Genomic DNA, 20,937 nt, shown 5'->3' on the forward strand with positions numbered 1-20,937 from the left:
TTTAAAGCAACACTTGTATTGATTGGTCCACATGAAGATGGGAAATGTGATGTATGTGGTGTAACGTTTTTTTTTTTTCAGCTTTGTCTCTTTATTAATCAGGGGTTGCCACAGCGGAATGAACCGCCAACGTGTCCAGCATTTGTTATTACGCAGCGGATGCCCTTCCAGCTGCAACCCATCACTGGGAAAAACATGGATATACTGTAAGTGTAAAATATAAACAAAAGTCATTGTGAGCACAAAACCTGTCATCACACAAACACGATGCCCAAATGAGCTTATGTTATCCAAGCAGTCAGCTAACCAGATTTTTGCGACACAGCCCCAGTAGAACTTTTTTTAAAAAAAATTTATTTGCCTTTCAAAAACAACAATTTAGGCCAAATTCAGTCTAAACATAATCTTGCACAAACTGACTGAGACATGTCAGATATACAGTGAATTAAGTACAAAACCAAACAAAAAAATAAAAATAAATAAAAAACAATGTTCAAAATAACTTAATAAAACGAAACAAAAAGAAATAAATAACAACATACCATGCAGACATCTAACAGAAACTCTGTAAGGGGTTGAATAAAACCACATTTAAGAAACAAATCATATAATCTTATAGCCTTCTCACCTTTCATTATTTTTAAAGCTTCATAGGTGGCAAAATCCTTTTTAAACACAATTAATTGAGGAGCTGCTTCATCCACAAATTTTGCATTTGTGGATAAGGAATTTAAGTAAAATGAGTAAACACTTTGCAGTAAAGTCATCATCTTTGCTGTCCAAATGCACACCAAATTTCTCAATGTCCCAACAAATAGAAGGAAACCTTGAAATGTAGTGTTTTATCCAGACTTCCACATTTGACCAAAAAGAATTAACCAAATTACAATGAAGAAATAGATGATCAACAGTTTCAATATCACAATTGCAAAATTGACAAACATTACAATTAACATTAAATCTCTTTCTTAGAAACTCCTTTGCAGGGTAAATATCATACATAATTTTAAATATGCTTCTTTGTATTTTGGAGGAAGAGGAAATGTCAAATATTTGCATCTAATTTTTTTTAACTAACTTCTTATTAAAATGTTGGAAAATATAATTTCTTTTAATAGGACCAGAATAGCATTCCTGTATAAGACATTTTCTAATAAATATATTTGTACATCTCTTGTCCATAAAATTTAGCTTACCAATTTTAATGTCCCGAATTTTTGGTGTGACTGTGGAATAAACTAGTATCTCTTTTAACACATTAATTAATGGTAAGGGAATACTTCTAATTACGTATGTGGTGTAACTGAAAAAGTGGATCATGAACTTTTTATATGTAGAGAATATATATCTTTTTGATTTGTAGTGATTTTTTATTTACTCAAGTGTGGGCAAGAAAAATTATATATAAAACTATTTTAGGAAAATGTATAATGGATTGGCAAGTATGTAAAGTGTTTATTATATATATAGAATTCAGGTTTAGGTTCTAGAATATAGGCTAATATTTTTATGGATGAGAGTATTCTCAATTATGGTGAAAAAGACCCTATGTTAGAGGAGCTGAGCATGCAGCACTGACATGAATATGTGGTCTGAATGCAAAGATTGGAGAATGTAAAACATCCAAAGTTTGTTTTTATTTAATTTTTTTTATGTGTCCCTTTCCCTCCCTTCCTTCTCGTGTATTTTTCCTGCCACTTTCTAAAATTCAGACTCATCACAATCACATACTTACATCCGGTACAGTAGGTGGCAATAATGCTGTTAATGAGTTAGTCGCCATAAAACAAGAAGAAGAAGAATTACTTCCGTTGCAGTCAGATCTTGAACCTTCACCCCACGTCCATCGTACTTCCTTTTCCGTCTGGTGTGTTAAAAGGTATGGCGTGTAGCGTTTGCGCTTAAAACTGGACTCGGGCTATCCGTCGTCATCTGCCGTTGTTAAAGATTAAATTTACGATATACAGAGTTATGTAAATAGTTTACAGTCTAACAGAAAGATACCGTTGCAACATTAAGTAATTATGTTGCCTAAAATAGAGTTTTGGGACTTCAAGTTGACGCTGTGACCGCTGAAGTTAAAAGGAACTCAGCAGGCTGTGGATGTACTAGTATTAGTATAACAATTGTGAACGTATAAATTAATAAATCATTGTAAGTTTAACGCAGCCAAGCATGAACTTGAACACGGTTGTTTTTTTCAGGTCAAGATGGTGCAGCGCCTGACATATCGCCGTAGACTTTCCTACAACACTGCGTCAAACAAGACCAGGCTGTGAGTGCGGTTGCTTGACGTAAAAGATTTTTATGTAACGTTACCAAGTGATAAGTCACTATACCGCGTTCAATTCAAGCTTCAAGTATTGCACTTAACGGCTGCTTTCGGTCGCAGGTCCCGTACTCCAGGTAACCGCATTGTGTACCTGTACACGAAGAAGACAGGCAAGTCACCTAAGTCAGCTTGCGGAATTTGCCCCGGCAGACTGCGTGGAGTAAGTAGTGATTCATATAATTTTATAGATGTGTTCATATAATTATATATGGCTGATTCCAGCGTTATGGACGTGACATTTGCAGAAAAAAATGAAACGTATATACTCGGAGAATGTATATGTTAACAGAATATTGAAATATCTGTTTATGTTTTTATTACCCCTTAACCATGGAGTTTAGGCATCAAAAAAAATATCAGTCTATGCAGGTGTTTTATATTTAAAATGACAGCAAAATGAGTGCGTTACGGACGTGACAAAAAAAAGACTTGAGTTTTATGAGTTGACATACTTGGTTAAAATTCTGTGAATAAAAATGCAGAAGCCAAAAATATATATAACAGTCAAAAGGATAAGGGTTGGGTCTGCATGGGACATTTATAATTCATTTTATTTAGTTTTTCATTTTTGCATTAATGAGGGAAAACTATCGTTACGGACGTGACTTGTCTTCGTTACGGACGTGACTGCTCTGAAATTGAGAGTTGACACATTATGAAAATCAGATAAATGCTTTCAAAACTTGACAAAAGACCTATTTGTGGATATCTGTTGGGTGTGTAAACCAATAAACTTTAACCTTTGAGACATCTGAATGGTAAGGTTGCACAATTAATAAATAGATATCACCTTGTTATATATAATTTGTATTATGGCATGTGTGTTGTTAAAGGTAAACGCACGTTCGAATGTTCAAAACTCATTTCAGAAACAGTGGTGCATGCTAACATGGTGCTTTTATTCTCTGAATAATATAGAATTGATAATAAACATAATCAGCTATAATAGGCCTATGTTTATCGGGCTCCTTCCAGACAAACTTGAATTGAATCATTGCCCGACTGTTAGTGCGTAAGATCGTGTCTACGTGGCGAATATTCAAAATCTAGTTGTGTCACAGTTATGGCAATATTATATTTGACAAAGTTTATTTTAGTTTATTCTAGTTAATGTGTTAGTCGATTGAATAAATAGCTTAATTTGTCCACTCGCGCTTGCTTTCTTTTTCTCGTCGGCAGTCACTTCAGGACAGGTTGAAAAAATTTAAACAGAGGACCAGGATGAGAGAGAGAACTTTATTATGAAAGGTTTTGTGAAAAATAGCCATTAAATGCAGGCATGTACGATGGATGACTAATGTTTATATTTTTAGGCTATAGTTTATAACCGATTGTGTAAAATATTGAATGACATTACAGCTGCAGGTGCTATCGATTTACTAACAAATTAAATACTCCAATAAAGCTTAGATCAATATCAAGATTTTATTCTTATTTTGCCGCCTGTAAAATAATTTTAATAAGCACTCAAGCACGTTTGCCGGGTGCTTGAAATCTTTGAAAATGTTTTCATTTTAATGTAGGCTATAGCCTTTTTTCCAGCTTTGAAAGTGCTTAGATTTTGGATAAAGGGCTTGGAAAATTAATTGTCGCTATGATAATTTATCTTTATAAATAGTTATTTAATTAATAAAATAAAAAACATTTATGCTCTGCATGAAATGAAAACTCCGCTGTGGCCTGTGCAAGTGCCTGCAGCCTGACCCACGGCGTGCACATTTTGAGCAATGGGAAAAGACCAAATGCATGGAGGTTATTGATTTTGCGCCCTGCATGCGCGCCTGGCGTTTTGCCATTGCCCGCTTTGTGAGCTCCAGGGGAAAAGCATGTTACCTCAGTGGCGTCTTTCATTCTTCAATCAAATGAAAGCAGAGGCGGGGTTTCCTTTGAGGTGACAAAGTGTGTTGTCAAGATTCGGTGAACTTTTTAATAAAGGAGTAGAGACTTGTGGTCGCTCTTTTAAGTCATCCAAAGTTGTATGACTTTACAAATCTTGAATTTCATAATATTATTTTAAAAATTAAATTATGACAACATTGACAGCAACATTAGCGCACAATAGACCAGCTGATTCAGTTGTTACCAATAGTGACATACAAAACAGCACCATGCTCCTTTTTTTCTTGTCAATATAAAATGCATTGCGGAGCGCCTCACGTCTCTGGAATGAAAAAGCGCGTTCGTTGTGATCGGCCTCTATGAGCAACACATTTGTTAACTCGCAGAACAGTAACACGTGCAAACACGTGCTTACAGATGTATTTTGCCAAAGAAGCAAAATGATAGAAGGATATTCTGCCCACAGTTTGACACAGGAGTTGACGAACCAGCGCTGATGCTGGTCGTCTGTGCTGCCTGGAGCCGCGTCATAAACTCAACTATATATTGATGATTTAGTGCAGACTAACCAACAAACCAATTTTTTCCATTTGGAAAATAACAGTTATTATTAGTTCTTATATACATTTTTAAATAGCCTACATAGCCTAATCTACAAATCAAACAAAGCCAAATAGTTTAGGATAACTTCGCACCAAACTGATGCTTTCATTTTACAGCTTATAAAACATGCATGCAAATGAATACAGTATCACATGTAAATAACAAAATTGTTATATCCTTAGCCTATATTTAACAAAAAGTATAGGTTTAAAGCCTTATGGTTCATTGTCATTATCTTTCATCTATACTCACCGCACGCGCACATGAACCGCAAGTAAGACAGAGGAAATAGGCTAATAAATCATAATTAAGACATAATCTATAAACTAATGACTTCTATTAAAAATGTTGACAGGTTTTGTAATATTATAACAGCGGAGCATTATTTGAATGCATTTTTTCCGTAAAGCAATCTATTTGAGCTAGCCTAATATTTTTTAATTGACGGAAGAAGAAAAAAACACGATTGGACAGTCTATGCTGATTCTTAAAAAGCATTCAGTCAATGTTTTCGTTTTGTAATCTTAATTTGTCATTTAAGTAAAAACGTTTAGAGCAGGATTTATTTTATTATTTTTGTTAGTTTATTCAGTTTTTCTGTGCTGCTAAAAAACACTGCAGGTGCGTGAAGATGCTCGATCCTTCTGTATGCTGTTCGCATGTTAAAATAACCTAAATCAGTATTTTAAAATGCAATATTTAATGTGTCAGACAAAATAGGCACGTCAATTTTTTTTATTAAATAATATTTTGATATTAATCTGTTAACGGTTAATATCGCTTGACGAGCGGTTGTTGGTTGGCAAAATGAATCGAAATCAGCATTCCTAGTTTGGCATAAATTGTAGCTTAACTATTTGATCTATTATTTGACGGTCAGTAACCCTATCTACAAAAGAAACAAGAAGTGCTTCAACACAAGGTGCTGCATCGCCAAAACACCAAGATTATGCGCCAAGATTATGGCATGTAAAATGTTGTTCTCTTTATTAAACATTTATTTTTGAAATGTTACTAAAATGGTTTATAGCTAACTGAAATGTTCAGTTCTTGATATAACATATGGATGTTATGTAATGTAAGTCAGTAATTGTAATGCAGCATCATAATGAACAAATATGTGCTAGTCATTGGCTTATATTAATAAGGAGTTCAAAAATGGTCACGTCCGTAACGCAAAATTGTAGTTGTTTAAAGCAAAGACCTGAGATGAGTTGGCGATCATAAGTATGGACATATTGTGGCTTTGTATACAAAGTTTCATTTTATTTGTTATAATATTTATTTCACAATATAAACTTTTTCATTAAATCGTTACGGACGTGACACGTGACCGAAGCTGCATGATGTCTTAAATATGTAGCTCATAAATCAAAAGGGCAGTAATGTTATGAAAAAGTATGGGTAATTATTTATACTACAGACTCCAATCCTTCTGCAGAATGATTACTGTTAACAAAGCATGGAAAAGGTGAGTCTTTAATCCCTTTTTCTAAAGCACGAAATGTGGTTGGATTATAATGAAATTTACCATTGGCACAATCCTCATATTTCATGGATAAACAAACCAATTTCCTTTAAAATTCAACAAGAGCACATCATTACAATAAAATATAGACCTTAATGAGCAAATTTAAATAGGTTTTGTTATTTTGGTCAAAAGTTTATTTTTTCATGATAAGGTTGACATTTTTATGGAATGACCATATATATATATATATATATATATATATATATATATATATATATTAGGGATGTGCGGAGCAGCCGGTTTTGTATTTGTTGAGGGGGGAAAAGTATTTGTATTCGAGTAAAATTCAAAATGGCGCAAAAATGTATATTTTTTTCTATTACACTTCTAATTTACGTTATAGTGAAAGTATTGTTTAATTATACCCATTATATAAATTATAGATATGCAGTATTGGTTGTTTTTGAACATGTGACAAGAAATGTCATTGAAAAGAAAATAACATAAAAGCCATTATCTCACCCATGGTTAAACCAACAACTAATAAAATACCATGGTGAATATTATGAACCCCACCACCACCGTTCTTGTTGAAGGACACTGAATAGACAGAATAAAAACAAATAATACTTCAAAAAACTGTTCTTCTTCTGAAAGAACTTCTTTCCAATGGACAGAATTCCAAAAACTAAAATTAACTAAATAAATCTAAATAAAACCCTGCCTGGGAGATCTGGCAGAACAAAAGTATTCTATATAATACTAAAAGATACAGCCCTGCTATTGTCATCTGCCTGCCACAAAACAGACACAAAGTTTGTTTTTTGTTTTTTTATGTTTGAAACTGACTTGCTGGGGCAGAATGTGGCTGTGTTGATGGTTTGGTGCTTGTGGAGGATTTAGCAGAACATAGCTGTGCTGATTGAGGGGATTGATGCTGGTGGGGGTTTACAGACAGTATCAGGAGAGGATGCTTTTAGTGCATGTGATAATACATTACATAGAAGGTTGCGCGGTGGCACAGTGAGTACCACTGTCGCCTGACAGCAAGAAGGTTGCTGGTTCGAGCCCTGACTGGGTTCTCCCCATGTTGGCGTGGGTTTCCTCCGGGTGCTCAGGTTTCCCCCACAGTCCAAACACATGCAATACAGGTGAATTGGGTAAGCTAAATTGTCCCTATTGTATGTGTGTGAAAGGGAGTGTATGGATGTTTCCCAGTGCTGGGTAGCAGTTGGAAGGGCAGCCACTGCGTAAAACATATGCTGGATAAATTGGTGGTTCATTCCACTGTGGCAACCCCAGATTGATAAAGGGATTTAGCCGAAAAGGAATGATTATGGATAGAAGATGTTGACAGATGTTTAATATCTCTGCCTCTGATCTGATTTTACTTTTGCACACATTATACAGTATCAGTTTTTTTATCTGCAGCTCCACTGACTGTAAAATGCTTCCACACAGAACATGAAGGTTTTTTTTTTCTTTTGACTGGTGGAGGACCAAGAAATGGCTCGGCAGCAGTCTCATTTTTTCATGGTGCCCAAATGTATTTGAAGAGTTTCAAGTTAATAAAATGTGACGGGAAGCTATGCTAAGGTTAACTAGCCTATAGCATATATCTTGCTGTCTGCAAAAGACAGTAATTTAGACGTACCATATAACTCCCATAAGTGCATACTATTCATACACAACTGCAAAAGCATCGTTGTAACCTTTATAAACAAACGTTAACATTACTCTGTCAACAATTTATTGTCTAAATTACCGCGCTAACAGAGCTAACGTTGCGTAAACAGAGCACCCGATTGCAAACTTCAAAAATGCAGCGTAATAGAATCCCGAACAAACTCCGCTTCAACTCCGCTACAAGTTTATAAACTGCCTTTGGAACCCAATTAAGGTACAAAAATCTATTTAACAAAAATAGCGATGCAGTTAAGTATTTTTTCGCTCAGCCGAGCCTTCTGTCTGTTGCTGTGAAGCTTGTGTCAGACACCTCCGCCCCGCCCTCCCACTGCTGACTGAGCGCGCGTCTCTCTCTCTCTCTCTCTCTCTCTCTCTCTCTCTCTCTCTCTCTCTCTCTCTCTCTCTCTCTCTCTCTCTCTCTCTCTCTCTCTCTCTCTCTCTCTCTCTCTCTCTCTCTCTCTCTCTCTCTCTCTCTCTCTCTCTCTCTCTCTCTCTCTCTCACATTCTCTCACACTCAATCACGCGGGCATGCACTGTGGTCTCATGAGGAAACGCTGCTTTTTGATAGTGCTTTTCTTGCCCCCAAATACAAATAATTTTTCAAGTATTTGTTCGAATCAAGTATTCGTATATATATATATATATATATATACACACACACACACACACACACACACACACACACACACAATGCAGTTTTTATTTCACATGACTTTTCAGGGCTCAAAATTAGGAATTTACCAAATTTATCTCTTACCAATTATTTCTATTTAATTATTTCTTTGCCACAAATTTTAAATGCGTCAAAACAAGTGAAATATAGCTACACATACTTTTTATTCAACCAAACTTTTTTAATTGATGTTTAAAAAGTTCTTTTGTCATGTATCTAAAATATGCACAGTAATCTGGCCTGGCTAAAGGTCTTAGATCAGCAGTTAACTAAACATAAATAGGGAGTTAATCTCCTATTAAAGCAATGTTATTGTAAAGGATGATAATCTTTACAAAAGTAACCAAGCAAAAGAAAGCAGGTAAAAACATACTGCGTGTGATAATAAAAGGATGAACACGTGCAAACAGTTAATGTTAGGCCTGTTAATTTGTTTAAAGAATAATTAAAATGAAAGCAGTGACTGCTGCTCCTTACAAAAGTGTATATATATATATATATATATATATATATATATATATATATATATATATATATATATATATATATATAAATATATATATATATATATATATGTGTGTGTGTGTGTGTGTGTGTGTGTGTGTGTGTGTGTGTGTGTGTGTATATATATATATATATATATATATATATATATATATATATATATATATATATATATATTATTTTTCAATCTTGAGCTCTTGAAAGCAGCAGGACTGTGGGTGCACGAGCACCTGTTGCGCTTCCTCTACACACGGTTGTTTCGCATTCGCTCTCATTCGCACACTAAGGCCCTGTTTAAACAAATGCGTTTTCATTTTAAACGCTGGAGAAGCCGTTTTCATTCTAAAACGCTGCTGCTCCGTCTCAGTGTGGATGGTTGAAAACAGAGACATCTAAAAACGGAGGCGGGGCTGCAGAGAGTCGCCTATCTGCTTGGGGCTTTTCCTCAATATTAGCCTATACATACAGTTCAGTCTCGCATCCTCTCCCTGTAAGTTCAGACTTCACAAGTTTGATATGGAAAACCCTTGAGGACATGTCTGGTAAATCTTCAAAGGGAACTGTACTTTATAACCTTATTCACATCATCCTGGCTACGTTGTTTCACTTTCTCAACAACAAAATAAAAACATGATTTAAGGAACTGCTATTTTCAATTTGATATTAACAAATTAACAGACAGCAGAAATGCTGAGGTGTCGTGCTGCATCTTCATTGTATGCATATTTATAAAACAGCCATAACATCACTGCCTCCTTTCATTTTCATTGAAAATACAATGCGTATCCTCTGCTTTGCTGAATGTCAGTTTTAATAATCAATAATTTATACATATAATGCAATAGTTTTTCACATTATAGGAAATAAAGCAAGCGATCAGTCAATAGACAGAATGTACGTGGTTGCAATAATCATTAACTTATCTTTGCGCTCAGCCAAAACACGTTACCTGTGAACAAGTAAATAGGGGAATGTCATTAGATATAGAAAAAAAGATTAAATATCACGTTTAGCAAATCTAGTGAGATTAGATCCAGCGGGAGATGTTTGATGAGCAGTCCGACCAGCACAGCTCTCCTCTTCAACTTATTTCTTAACATAATTATTTTAATCACTCATTTTTAATAACTGATTTATTCAAACAAATTCAAAGTGCGATTCAAAGGCTTAATTAGGGTAATTAGGCGAGTCATTGTATAACAGTAGTTTCTTCTGCAGACAATCAAACAATATATTGCTTAAAGGGGCTAATAATATTGACCTTAAAATGGGTTTCAAAATATTTAAACCTGCTTTTATTCTAGTCAAAATTACTGCTGCTAGTTAAACACCATTTGGGATATATTTATTTTAAAAATATATTATCAGGAGCGCTAATAATTTTGACTTCAACTGATAATCGTTTTGAATTATCATGATTACAGTTATTACCAAAATAACCGTGATTATGATTTTTCCAAAAATCGAGCAGCCCTATTTGTTATTATTCAACAACTGCAGATTTGATTAACAACTGTCAGACAACTTGTAAAAGAAAATGTTTATTTTTTTTTTTTAAGTAACAAATGGATAGTGGGCAGCTACCCAAAAATGAAAATGCGCTCAATATTTACTCATTCAAACCGTTTTAAAATCTCTTAAACACAGATAAAAATATTTTGAAGCATTTTATGCTTAAAAAAAAAACAAAAAAAAACTTGTGGTGACCAAAAATGAGAAACACAATTAGGTTTGATTAGTGAAGCGTGAGTAAATAATGACAAGTTTTGAGTGAACTATTTATTTGTGTTTTGTATTGCAGCTTGGAACTAAAACCAGGTAGTTGGTTTACAGGTAGTTGCAAGTTATATGAAATAACCAAAAATAACCATGTGGGAACATTTTAAATATTTTTTGTTATTACTTTTATGTAAAAAATGACTACCCTGTAACGTTCTGAAACATTTTTTATGACCACGTTGGTTATTTAAAAAATATTAAATTTTAAATGTTGTTTTTTTTCTTTAAGCATATAGCCTGTAACAAATGTATTTTATATTTAGGGTACCTAAATTTATATTTAGGTTTTCAAAAACTAAAGAGTGCCTGCTTAAATGGCTGTCAGTGATATTTTTTATTTTTATTTATTTTTTTTTTAAATTTAAACTCTGCAACTTGTTCTCTTTTTTTTTTTTTTTTTTTTAAACAAAATTTGTTTATCTTTAATAGCATTAAATTATAGTCATTTTTATTTTCTCAACCCCCAGTAAATAGATCATCATATCTCTGTGTAATGACATTGAGAGCACAAAGTTGTATATGATAAGATGTGAATTGAGGTTTGTGTTAAACCCGATGCTGATTTACATCCTCTTGGAATCTTTGCAGACACTTTTTTTTATTATTATTAATTTATTTAATATTAAATGCACAATTAACTGCAAAAATAGTGCTGACTGTGGTTGCTGGTTTTTGTCATTCCTTTAATTTCTCAGCAGCTGAAAGCATTTCAGTAATGCAATAAATGTGATCAGCATTTTATGAAATGACTAACGTAAAGATTTCATTCTGCACTTAAATTACGCTGATACTCAGCTTTTAGTCAAGACTCTTTTTGCTCTTAAGTCAGTTATAATTAATAATTTTCAGGGGGCTTAGGTCTCTGATGCTTTTCAAGCTTTAGAAAAAGTAATTGGGCTAAAGGCAAGACATTTCTACATTTTTGCCATACAATTAAAAGCCGCTCAAAATAAACATGGACTCAACGGCACCAATGCAGCACCTAAATATTATCTTGCTCATTATCAAGAGAGTTGTCATGCTTGCCATAATTTTTGTCGCAATCTATAGCTTTGATTGGTCTTTGCAAATTAATATTGTTTTTTTTATATATATATATATATATATATATATATATATATATATATATATATATATATATATATATATATATATATATATATTATACAATTTATCAATCGTCAGTCACAAATAATGTTTTCATGACAAATGACTAAACCTCATTCCCACTTAGGTTTTTGACCTGCATTTAAATTTCCCATGAACTTATTTATAATAGTTCTTTTATTTCATAAAACATGAGAATTGGAATGGTGAAACCAGTTTTGTGAGTATTCATGCTTTGAGCTGAGTGAATTGTTACATCCATACCTTTGGATTGTAACTACATTGTCATTGTAACAACATCTAATATATGCAGCTAATAGCTCTAGTAGTTTAATTTTAGACAAAGCTCACAACTCCTGTAACACAGCAGAAGTTCACATTTAGTAGTTATATCCAATTAAATTGCCAGATTTTACTTGTGTATTTTACTTGTATAAAGCTTTAATACAAAGTCTAATTTCTTTTACATCTTGATTGAAACATGCTCTTATGGTTTTTTCTTAATAGATTCGTGCTGTGAGACCCCAAGTTCTTATGAGGCTTTCAAAAACCAAGAAGCATGTCAGCCGAGCCTATGGTGGTTCCATGTGTGCCAAATGTGTACGAGACAGGTAACTGATGTACACCTTTACAATACTTGTAAATAGTAGAATGGATAAGCTAGGGCTTGACAATAATTCGATATCAATATATATCGTGATATAATTTTTTTCAATAAAGATGATATGATATTTAAGCCCATTTCCGGCATTTCAATATAAATTTGCATACATGTTTTATTATATGTAAAATCTTATACATTGTAGCATTTGTCACTGAATATTTTTCAGTGCTCAGCCGAAAAGAGTGTACATCACAGACATGCTTTTGAAGCTTCGAACCATGAAGCTTTTGCGGCAAAGTACAAGCTGAGCAAAAGCTGAAAGAAGGCGTGAGGAGCTCCAGCATAAACTGCAAACCTTTCACAAATGGCAAATAATTTGTGTATGCAAAGTAACATTACAGCAAATAAACTGTTCGCTACAGTGCTTAATCTGAGCCGGATCTTGTTCCGGGAAATGTCAGATATTCGTGTTTTGCGTAACTTGTGCGTGGTGAATAATTGCATGCGTGTTTATGTGAGGGACTGTGAATGAGTCCGTGAAAAACAGCTTGCAAAGCTGTGTGCAGTGTTGCCAGATGTTGCTGAGTGATTGCAGCCCAAAAACTATCCAAAACCCGCCGAAATGCAAAAACAACCGCCCAATCAAATTCAAAACTGCCCAATCTGGCAACAATGGTTGGGGTGCATTGTGTACGCGTGCACACAAATGTAGTCACTTTCTTCAGCTTTCTTACATTTACAATCACTCTCATTGATCTGTGTTTATTGTTTTGCGCGCAGTGAGCAGCGAAAATAATGACACATAGGCCTACTAAACGTATGAATTTTAAAAAATACTAAGCTTTCAAGCCTACATATAAATATTTTTTAAACCAGAATAAATCGAATAATGAGCCTGATCAAGAGAAGATGAAACTGCACCCTCTGTGTAGGATTTAAATCTTTGTTTATCAACACGTGCATATACACCTATAAATCACTCGCATATAAACCTATACTATGTTCAAACATGTATGAAACTTAAACATATACATATAAACTTGATGCATGCATGCATACACCCACATATATATAAACTTGGTTCTTGCATACACCCAAATTAACACTCGCATACACAAACTGGCTGCATGCTGGTATAGCACTCGAGCAAACTTACAAAATAAAATTCACAAATAAATTTATCAGGAATCTAGTTATTGCAAAGCTGATGAAATAGAAAGAATGTGAACGGAATACGATTTATTTTAAGAGTGAATAGTACAGTAGGCTATAATACCTTATCAAGTTTTCCCCTATTTTCTGTCACAGTTACAATTTTGCTTGCATTAGTTATATTAAAATTTTATTTTATTAGTATGGTGCACCTTTTGAATGTTTATTAAATGCTTTTAAAAATAAAACTATTCTCGGTGTCTTTTAAGTGTTTGAACCTGGAAATATCTCATAACAGACAGCCAAAATGTTATGGTTTATTAGATTAGAAATGTAATGTAAGTCTATTTTAGTAATTTGGTTATTGGTAATAAATAGTGTACTAATATAAATCATAATAAAAAGCACGAAAGGAAGAGGGAACAGTGTACTGAGAACACACAAGAAAACTTGTGCGTGAGCAGTGCATATTTGAAAGTGAGAAAATTTGCAGTTTTGTCCACAGAGGAAATTGGTGCACAAGCAAAGAGATTCGCTCGCTTGTATTACATAAATGCATCCCTCGACTTGTAATACTGCACTCACGACATTTGTCAGTGAAATAACGCCATAGCGGAGCTAATAGAATTTTTTGAGACTCGGGTGAACAATTCCTTTTTGTTTTGAGTTGAATATGAAACTGTTTAAAGAGATTTTTGTCTGAACGTGGTATGTCTGTACCAACATCTTTTGTGATCCGTACATGCAAGATCTTGGGGAGAACCAGATGACCAATAATTCTTGGCTAGAAATTGCAACAGCAGTGGGAGAGGTGGAAAGTTTTTGTAAAAGTTTGAAAAAACCTGAGAAGTTTTTTTTTTAAACAAAATTATTGGCCCCCCCAAAAACATCTTTAATGATATTAATGATTTGTTTTTTATTCGTCTGATTTTACTGTTTCTTTTGACCACCCACTGTCATTTAAAAAAAAAAATCTCAATAGCGAACCTAACCTATTAAAAGCCTCCATTTTGTGAGGTGTGTAATGCGGCGCCAGGTTAAAATATATAATATAAATCAGCATAAAGATGTTTGTTTTTTCTGTAGTTCAATCTAACCTGTATTGGTACTGTTCAATATAAATACATTTATTTGACCCCTAATTTTGTGATTTATGTTTTCTTTTGCGTGTTTTTGATATTCTGATATAGGTCATAAATTTAATACTTAATAGTCTTAAATTTGACGCAGAAGTCCAAATTTGCAGTTGCTGACAGGCAGTTTGAGCTACTTATTGGAATTATGGGAGATGTCGGCCTGACAATATTTAGGTGGATTAACATTTTTTTAGTTTTATGCCTTACCCCAAATATATAAAAATACATATAAACGCATTTAGATCATTTACTTAATCATTACTATTAGACTGTGAAGACTCTTAAAACCAGCACAACAACAAAAAATAATTCTGAAGACAGTCACCTACTGCATCTTTAAGAAAAAGGTTGAGGAGACTTTTGATCTAAGAAAAAGTTGAGGAGACTTTTGATCTCTGCTTGCCTTGTAAAAAGGCACCACATCCTCCTGTTCCCGCTTGGCCCATTCCTCTGACACAGGTCAGAATTTTTACATTTTTTTGCATTGACAAAAAAAAACCCACAGCAAAGAGCAGTCATTCATGGCAGTGGCTGCAAAGTCTAGATCCACTAACCCAGGCAAACCTGATCCTCGAGGGCCGGCGTCTCTGCAGAGTTTTGTTCCAACACTAGTCAAACACACCTGAACATGCTAATCAGTGTCTTTAAGATCACAAGAAATCTATAAGCAGGTGTGTTTGATTAGGGTTGGAGCTAAACTGCAGGACACCGGACCTCCAGGACCGAGTTTGCCCACCCCTGCACTAACCCCTCCACAAAAAAAAAAAAGGAAATCCAAGGACGTTATGCTTTTAGAGGAGAGACTGGCAGTACCTGAGGTTTTCTGCCATGTCCATGTTCTCTCCACAATTTGCTGCGTTTGTTTTCTTACCCACTAAAAAGGATGTGAAATTTAAGCAGAGTTTCAGTGTTGTGTTCAGGCCAGTTCATCTTCCCCTCAACACAATGTACTGTTAATTGTCCATGGCAATTCCACAAGTTCAGGTGCATTCAGTCACCATGCGGTGTGCCAAGTTCAAGGGCACGTTCACAACTTTATTCCCTGTGTGTTTATGGCTAATAAAAGATCCTCTATCACATCCAGGCAATAAATCCTCTTTTGATGTGGTTCTGTTAGTATCACTATCCTCTATATTCCGTTCCTCAATCATTTATGAGTTCTTCTGCTTTAATAACTCTGGCATTTGCATATATATTTTTGAAAATTTTTCAATTTCTACTTAATTTCCCAGTCATTCAACTCCTGCATATCTTCCAGTAAAGAGAATTTAAATTCCTTCATATCATTTTTAAGATCTGCTATTAATGCTCAACTTTTCTCTCGAATAGTCAAAAACTTGACTTGGCAAATCCTTATTAGCCTCTCCTGCATTACCATTATTTTCACTGCTCTTCTCGCCATCATCAGTATCATTGGTTATTTTTCCTTTCTCAGTTTGAGCCTGCTTTATTTTTATTCCTTGTGTGTTTCTCCCCCTCCATATTAGGTTTCAATTTATCTTTAGTTTAAATGTATCTTTTAGGGGATTTATAAGCTTCAACACCACACCAGAAGTCTTCTTTGTGTGACAGGCTTAATAACCGATAAAGTTAACAGCTTTATCACTCAAACCAGTCTTGGGTCATACACTTACACAAGAGCATGGTAAATAGAGGTTATGGCATCTCCTAGTTAGAGATTACATTTTATTTGCTGATGATGGAGATTTGACAGATTACAATAACTTTGGTTTAGATTAGATTTGGTACAGATACAATAAAGAGGTGGTCCGCTAAGATATCAACTTTAAAACTTTGTTCATTGTTGTTTGAACATAAACATCTCTGTATGTAGTACGCTTAAAGTTTAATGCAAAGGGAGACTGCATCCATTTCTGAATCCTTTGCTTGGTTCAAAAAAGTAAAATGTTTTGGGATTGTTAGTTTAAAATGTTTTTGTATGAGTGCTTGACCCAAATCTATATGCATTACTTTACAGGATCAAGCGGGCTTTCCTCATTGAGGAACAGAAGATAGTTGTCAAAGTCCTGAAGGCACAGGCACAGACCCAGAAGTCGAAGTAGTAGTACAGAAGTCATTTTGCATTGAATAAAACATTTGGAAACCTTTGGTTTTGTTTGTTTGTTTAAATTTGTTCTTGTTTTCCAGCATGGTCCAAGCTGAATAGTGGAGAATTTGCTATAGTGTTGTACTGGACAGTAATGTCACTATGTATTCATCAGACTTGAAGTGCAAAAAAATAATATTAATAAATAAATAAATAATGCCATTGCTATTTACTAAGTTTTAGGCCTTTATTTTAATGCCATCTCAATATTAACCATGTGGGGCTTATTCTGTTGTTCCACCTTTAGCAACTATAACAGCAACTCCAATTGAAAGGCTTTCTGAAATTTAGCGCATTTAGGATTGCAGCCTTGTTTACATCAAAGGGTGCAAATTAGGTTTCTGAGCCATTAAAGTTTTTAGTTTCTACATTTGAATGAAGACCGTTTTCTGTCGCCACCTATGGATACTTTTCAGCTTTTGTTAAATAGATATTTCGGATGTAACATGGGTGCTGACTGACCTTTTTTTTTTTTTTTTTCAAACTTTATTTTTAATATTTTTTTTGTGTCTTTAAAAATAAGTGTTAAAACAGTTTTACTGTGGTTTACAGTGGTCAGCTGGTTCATGAACGCATTTATATTCACATTCTGCTCAGTTGATTTTTCTATATAGGCATTTTATTAATAAACATAAAACATGGCTATTTAATATTCAAATGAACAATGTTGTACGTGAATCTTAATAAACTAAATTATAATGCACAATTGCAAAAATAACACCAAGAAGACTGCATTTAAATTCAGTATTATTAGATTATGAAATTAATTGTAACATTCATTTTCTTTTCAGCTTAGTCCCTATATTAATCAGGGGTCGCCACAGTGGAAAGAGCCGTCAACTTACTTAGCACATGTTTTATGCAGCAGATGCGCTTCCAGCCGCAACCCAACACTAGGAATCACCCATACACACTCAGTCATACATTACGGCCAATTAGCTTACCACGGATCACCAAACTTGTTCCTGGAGGGGCGGTGTCCTGCAAATTTTAGCTCAAACCCTTATCAAACACAAGCTGATCAAGCTCTTACTAGCTAGGCAACAACATCCAGGCCGGTGTGTTAAGGCAAGTTGGAGCTAAACCCTGCAGGGACACTGGATTCCACGACCAAGATTGGTGACACCTAGTTTATGCTATTTAATTCACCTATAATGCATGTCTTTGACTGTGGGAGAAACCGACGTGAGCTCGGGGAGAACATGCAAACACACAAACGCCAGCTGGGAGTCGAACCAGCACCTTTGCTGTGAGGTTACAATGCTACTGCGTTGCCCATTATTTATCATATACATTTATTTATAATCCTTTAAATTAGATTAATAGAGAAATCATGTTGAATAATGAAAAGACTACGCTAAATATAAATATAAAAGCAAATTATAAGGTTTATTATGCAATTCAGTTATTGGAAAGCATTGGGTTTGATAAATATAAGGTTGCTAGTTATTTAAAATAAAATATATTTAATATTAGTTTTTATGCTTGTTTTATTGATGTCGCTACGACAAACATTATGTCCGGTAGGTGCCAGGAGTGAACATTTTAATGGCTCGTTTCCACTTACTGGTACGGGTCACCTTTATTAGGCTTGCGTTTCCTCTAGCAAGGGTACCCTTTTGGTGGGCGTGGTGTATGACAAAAGGTGAGTTGAAAACTCCCGGATAATCAAAGACATGAAAGAAGAGGTCGGCAAGAACACTGAAAAAATCTCTGGTGTGTTGGAAACTATTGATTTCATCTGCAACGAGGTTCAAGATCTGAAAGTGTTGATTTCATTGACTCGCGCACAAAGAAAGAAGAAATTAATTCTACTGAACGAGCCTAAATATTAGCCTTAAGTGATGTTTAAACTCCTATAATTTGTGCTTATTGCTTTGTATTTAATAGACCGGTTCATTTGTATGTTTATATTACCCTCTCATTTCCCCTTTTGTCTCTCTTGCATTTGTTATATTTTATTCATAATTCTCCCTTATTGTTTAAAATTGTACAAACTACTGTATTCTGTTTTATTTGAAATTGTTTTGTTGTTATAAATAAAAATAAAATTATGATGACGCCATTTGATTGGTCATCATGACTGCAGCAAGTTTGAGCCCCGAAGTGTCCAGCTGTCCGGCTTGACGGCTCCGTTTTCAACTCCGCCCCCTATGGAAGCGTATGAGTAGCATAATTCAATTCAAAATGTAATATGCAAAATGGCAATGCAATATGTTAAATGGCAATGTATTTCTGTATTTGAATTTGCATTTTCCAATATGAGCAATGTTTGGTGCAGAATGAAAATGTAAATTAAATTACATTGTTTGCATTTCTCATTTCAAACACTGTTTCAATATGTAAATTGTATCCACATTTTAAAGCTTCATAAGTAGCAAAATTAAATTGAAAATGCTATACACAAACTGAATTTGATGTGAATAAAGTACAAGCAGAAACTAGCAAAATGATCATTTAAATGTTATTTGTCCTAAATGCATTTACACTCGCGTCTAGGAAACGCAGGATTACATTTTCAGCATAACAGCATGGGATGTGTGTAGCAAAATTAATTTTGAAATGTAATACGCAAAACGATAATGCAATATGTAAATGGAAGTGTATTTCTGTATTTCAGTTAGCATTTTCCAAGACATATGTGCAATGTTTGCTGCAGAATGAAAATGAAAAAACACAATGCATTTTCATTTAACACATCGCGACAAATGAAAGCCGATTTGAAATTGAAAATGCATTCTGGCCTGGCCATGCCCACAGACGGCCGCCGTTGCTGCAAGGCGGGTTTTAGGTTATGTCATCACAGCTGCAGCGAGGACTATTTGGGACATTTGGCAGCATATACATGGCGAAGTCTGTTCCTCAGCGGCTTCGTGAAGCTGCACGAGCCCTCGAGCGTGAACTGGGAAATACTTTAGAAAACCAATCACCTCCTAGCTCAGTAAACTTGGCTTAAGGTTTGATATTCGCGCACGCAGTTTTAGGGATCATCTGCGATTTACATCAACAGAACCTAAAGGGGCTTTAGTTGACGTGTACTGTATGCTTATGACAAGAGCTATTGCCTATTTCTGCATTGTATGTACCATATAGTTAGAGGTATAGTAGCTTTGCTACCTGTATTAAATCAGTATGGCCTCTAACCATTTATTGGAATCTTCTAGATTTTTTTTTTCTGCTTTGCGTTACTATGCGTTTTGTTTCTGTTGATGTAAATCGCAGATGATCCCTAAAACTGCGTGCTCAAGAAGTTTGTTATTTCAGATATAGACGCGCGGCAAGCGCAAAAAAATCTGCGGGTCCTTTGTTTACGTTCTGGCTTGTAGCGTAAGCAAATGACGTATCTCTGTAAACCAATAGCGTTCAGCTGCGCGTCTAGCTCCGCCTTTTGGTACACTTTCTTCTTCTTCTTCTCTTTCTTCTTCTTGGTTTTATGGCGAGTTGCGAACCAACTTTAAAGGTGCATATCGTCACCTACTGTGATGGAGTGTGAAGAGATTGAACTGGTTTCCTAAATTCTAATGTATAATCCACTATTTTTAATGAATCGTATTACTGCCTTTATTTGTCTTTCTGAATCTAAACCATCTTTTAATAAACCTTTTATTTTAAAATGCTGGTAACCTAAACTAGTAACCTAGACATAGAATGCCACTTCTGTCCTTCCTGATTCCATAATCTTTGAACCATCTGTATATATTTGTAGATATGAGTAATATGCATTATTAAGCTTACCAACTTCTTCCATCTCTCTTTTGTTTTCATGTAATTTTAAATCTACTTTTGGTGGATCATATCATATGATTAAGCTGTAAAGAAAATTCAAGATGAACAAAGAAACACAAAGAGCTATCAAGTTATAAATGCAGATGAAGGATCAAATAAATCAATAGCAACCCTCAAAACAAATCAGGATGCAGATTAACTCATGGTCAGCAAGGTAA

At 34.6% G+C, this 20,937-nt stretch overlaps 1 protein-coding gene across 4 annotated transcripts; it reads left to right on the forward strand.

Annotated features, from left to right (window-relative positions):
- The first annotated feature begins 1,855 nt into the window (after positions 1–1,855).
- Positions 1,856–16,995, forward strand: rpl34 (ribosomal protein L34). Of its 4 annotated transcripts, none has more exons than XM_073906355.1 (5): positions 1,856–2,117; positions 2,205–2,275; positions 2,393–2,492; positions 12,502–12,605; positions 16,865–16,995. In XM_073906355.1, the coding sequence occupies exons 2-5, from the start codon at positions 2,211–2,213 to the stop codon at positions 16,947–16,949; spliced, it is 354 nt and encodes a 117-aa protein (XP_073762456.1). In that variant the 5' UTR covers positions 1,856–2,117; positions 2,205–2,210; the 3' UTR covers positions 16,950–16,995.
- Positions 16,996–20,937: the final 3,942 nt, after the last annotated feature.

This window comes from Danio rerio, chromosome 7, assembly GCF_049306965.1.
Source record: "Danio rerio strain Tuebingen ecotype United States chromosome 7, GRCz12tu, whole genome shotgun sequence".
NCBI classification, from domain to species: Eukaryota; Metazoa; Chordata; class Actinopteri; order Cypriniformes; family Danionidae; genus Danio; species Danio rerio.

Excerpts from the sequence above, each read along its gene's own strand:
- rpl34 (XM_073906355.1), top strand. The coding sequence starts at position 2,211 with ATGGTGCAGCGCCTGACATATCGCCGTAGACTTTCCTACAACACTGCG. Across the intron at positions 2,276-2,392 it reads GCGTCAAACAAGACCAGGCT|GTCCCGTACTCCAGGTAACC; the intron begins GTGAGTGCGGTT and ends TTTCGGTCGCAG. Across the intron at positions 2,493-12,501 it reads GCCCCGGCAGACTGCGTGGA|ATTCGTGCTGTGAGACCCCA; the intron begins GTAAGTAGTGAT and ends TTTTCTTAATAG.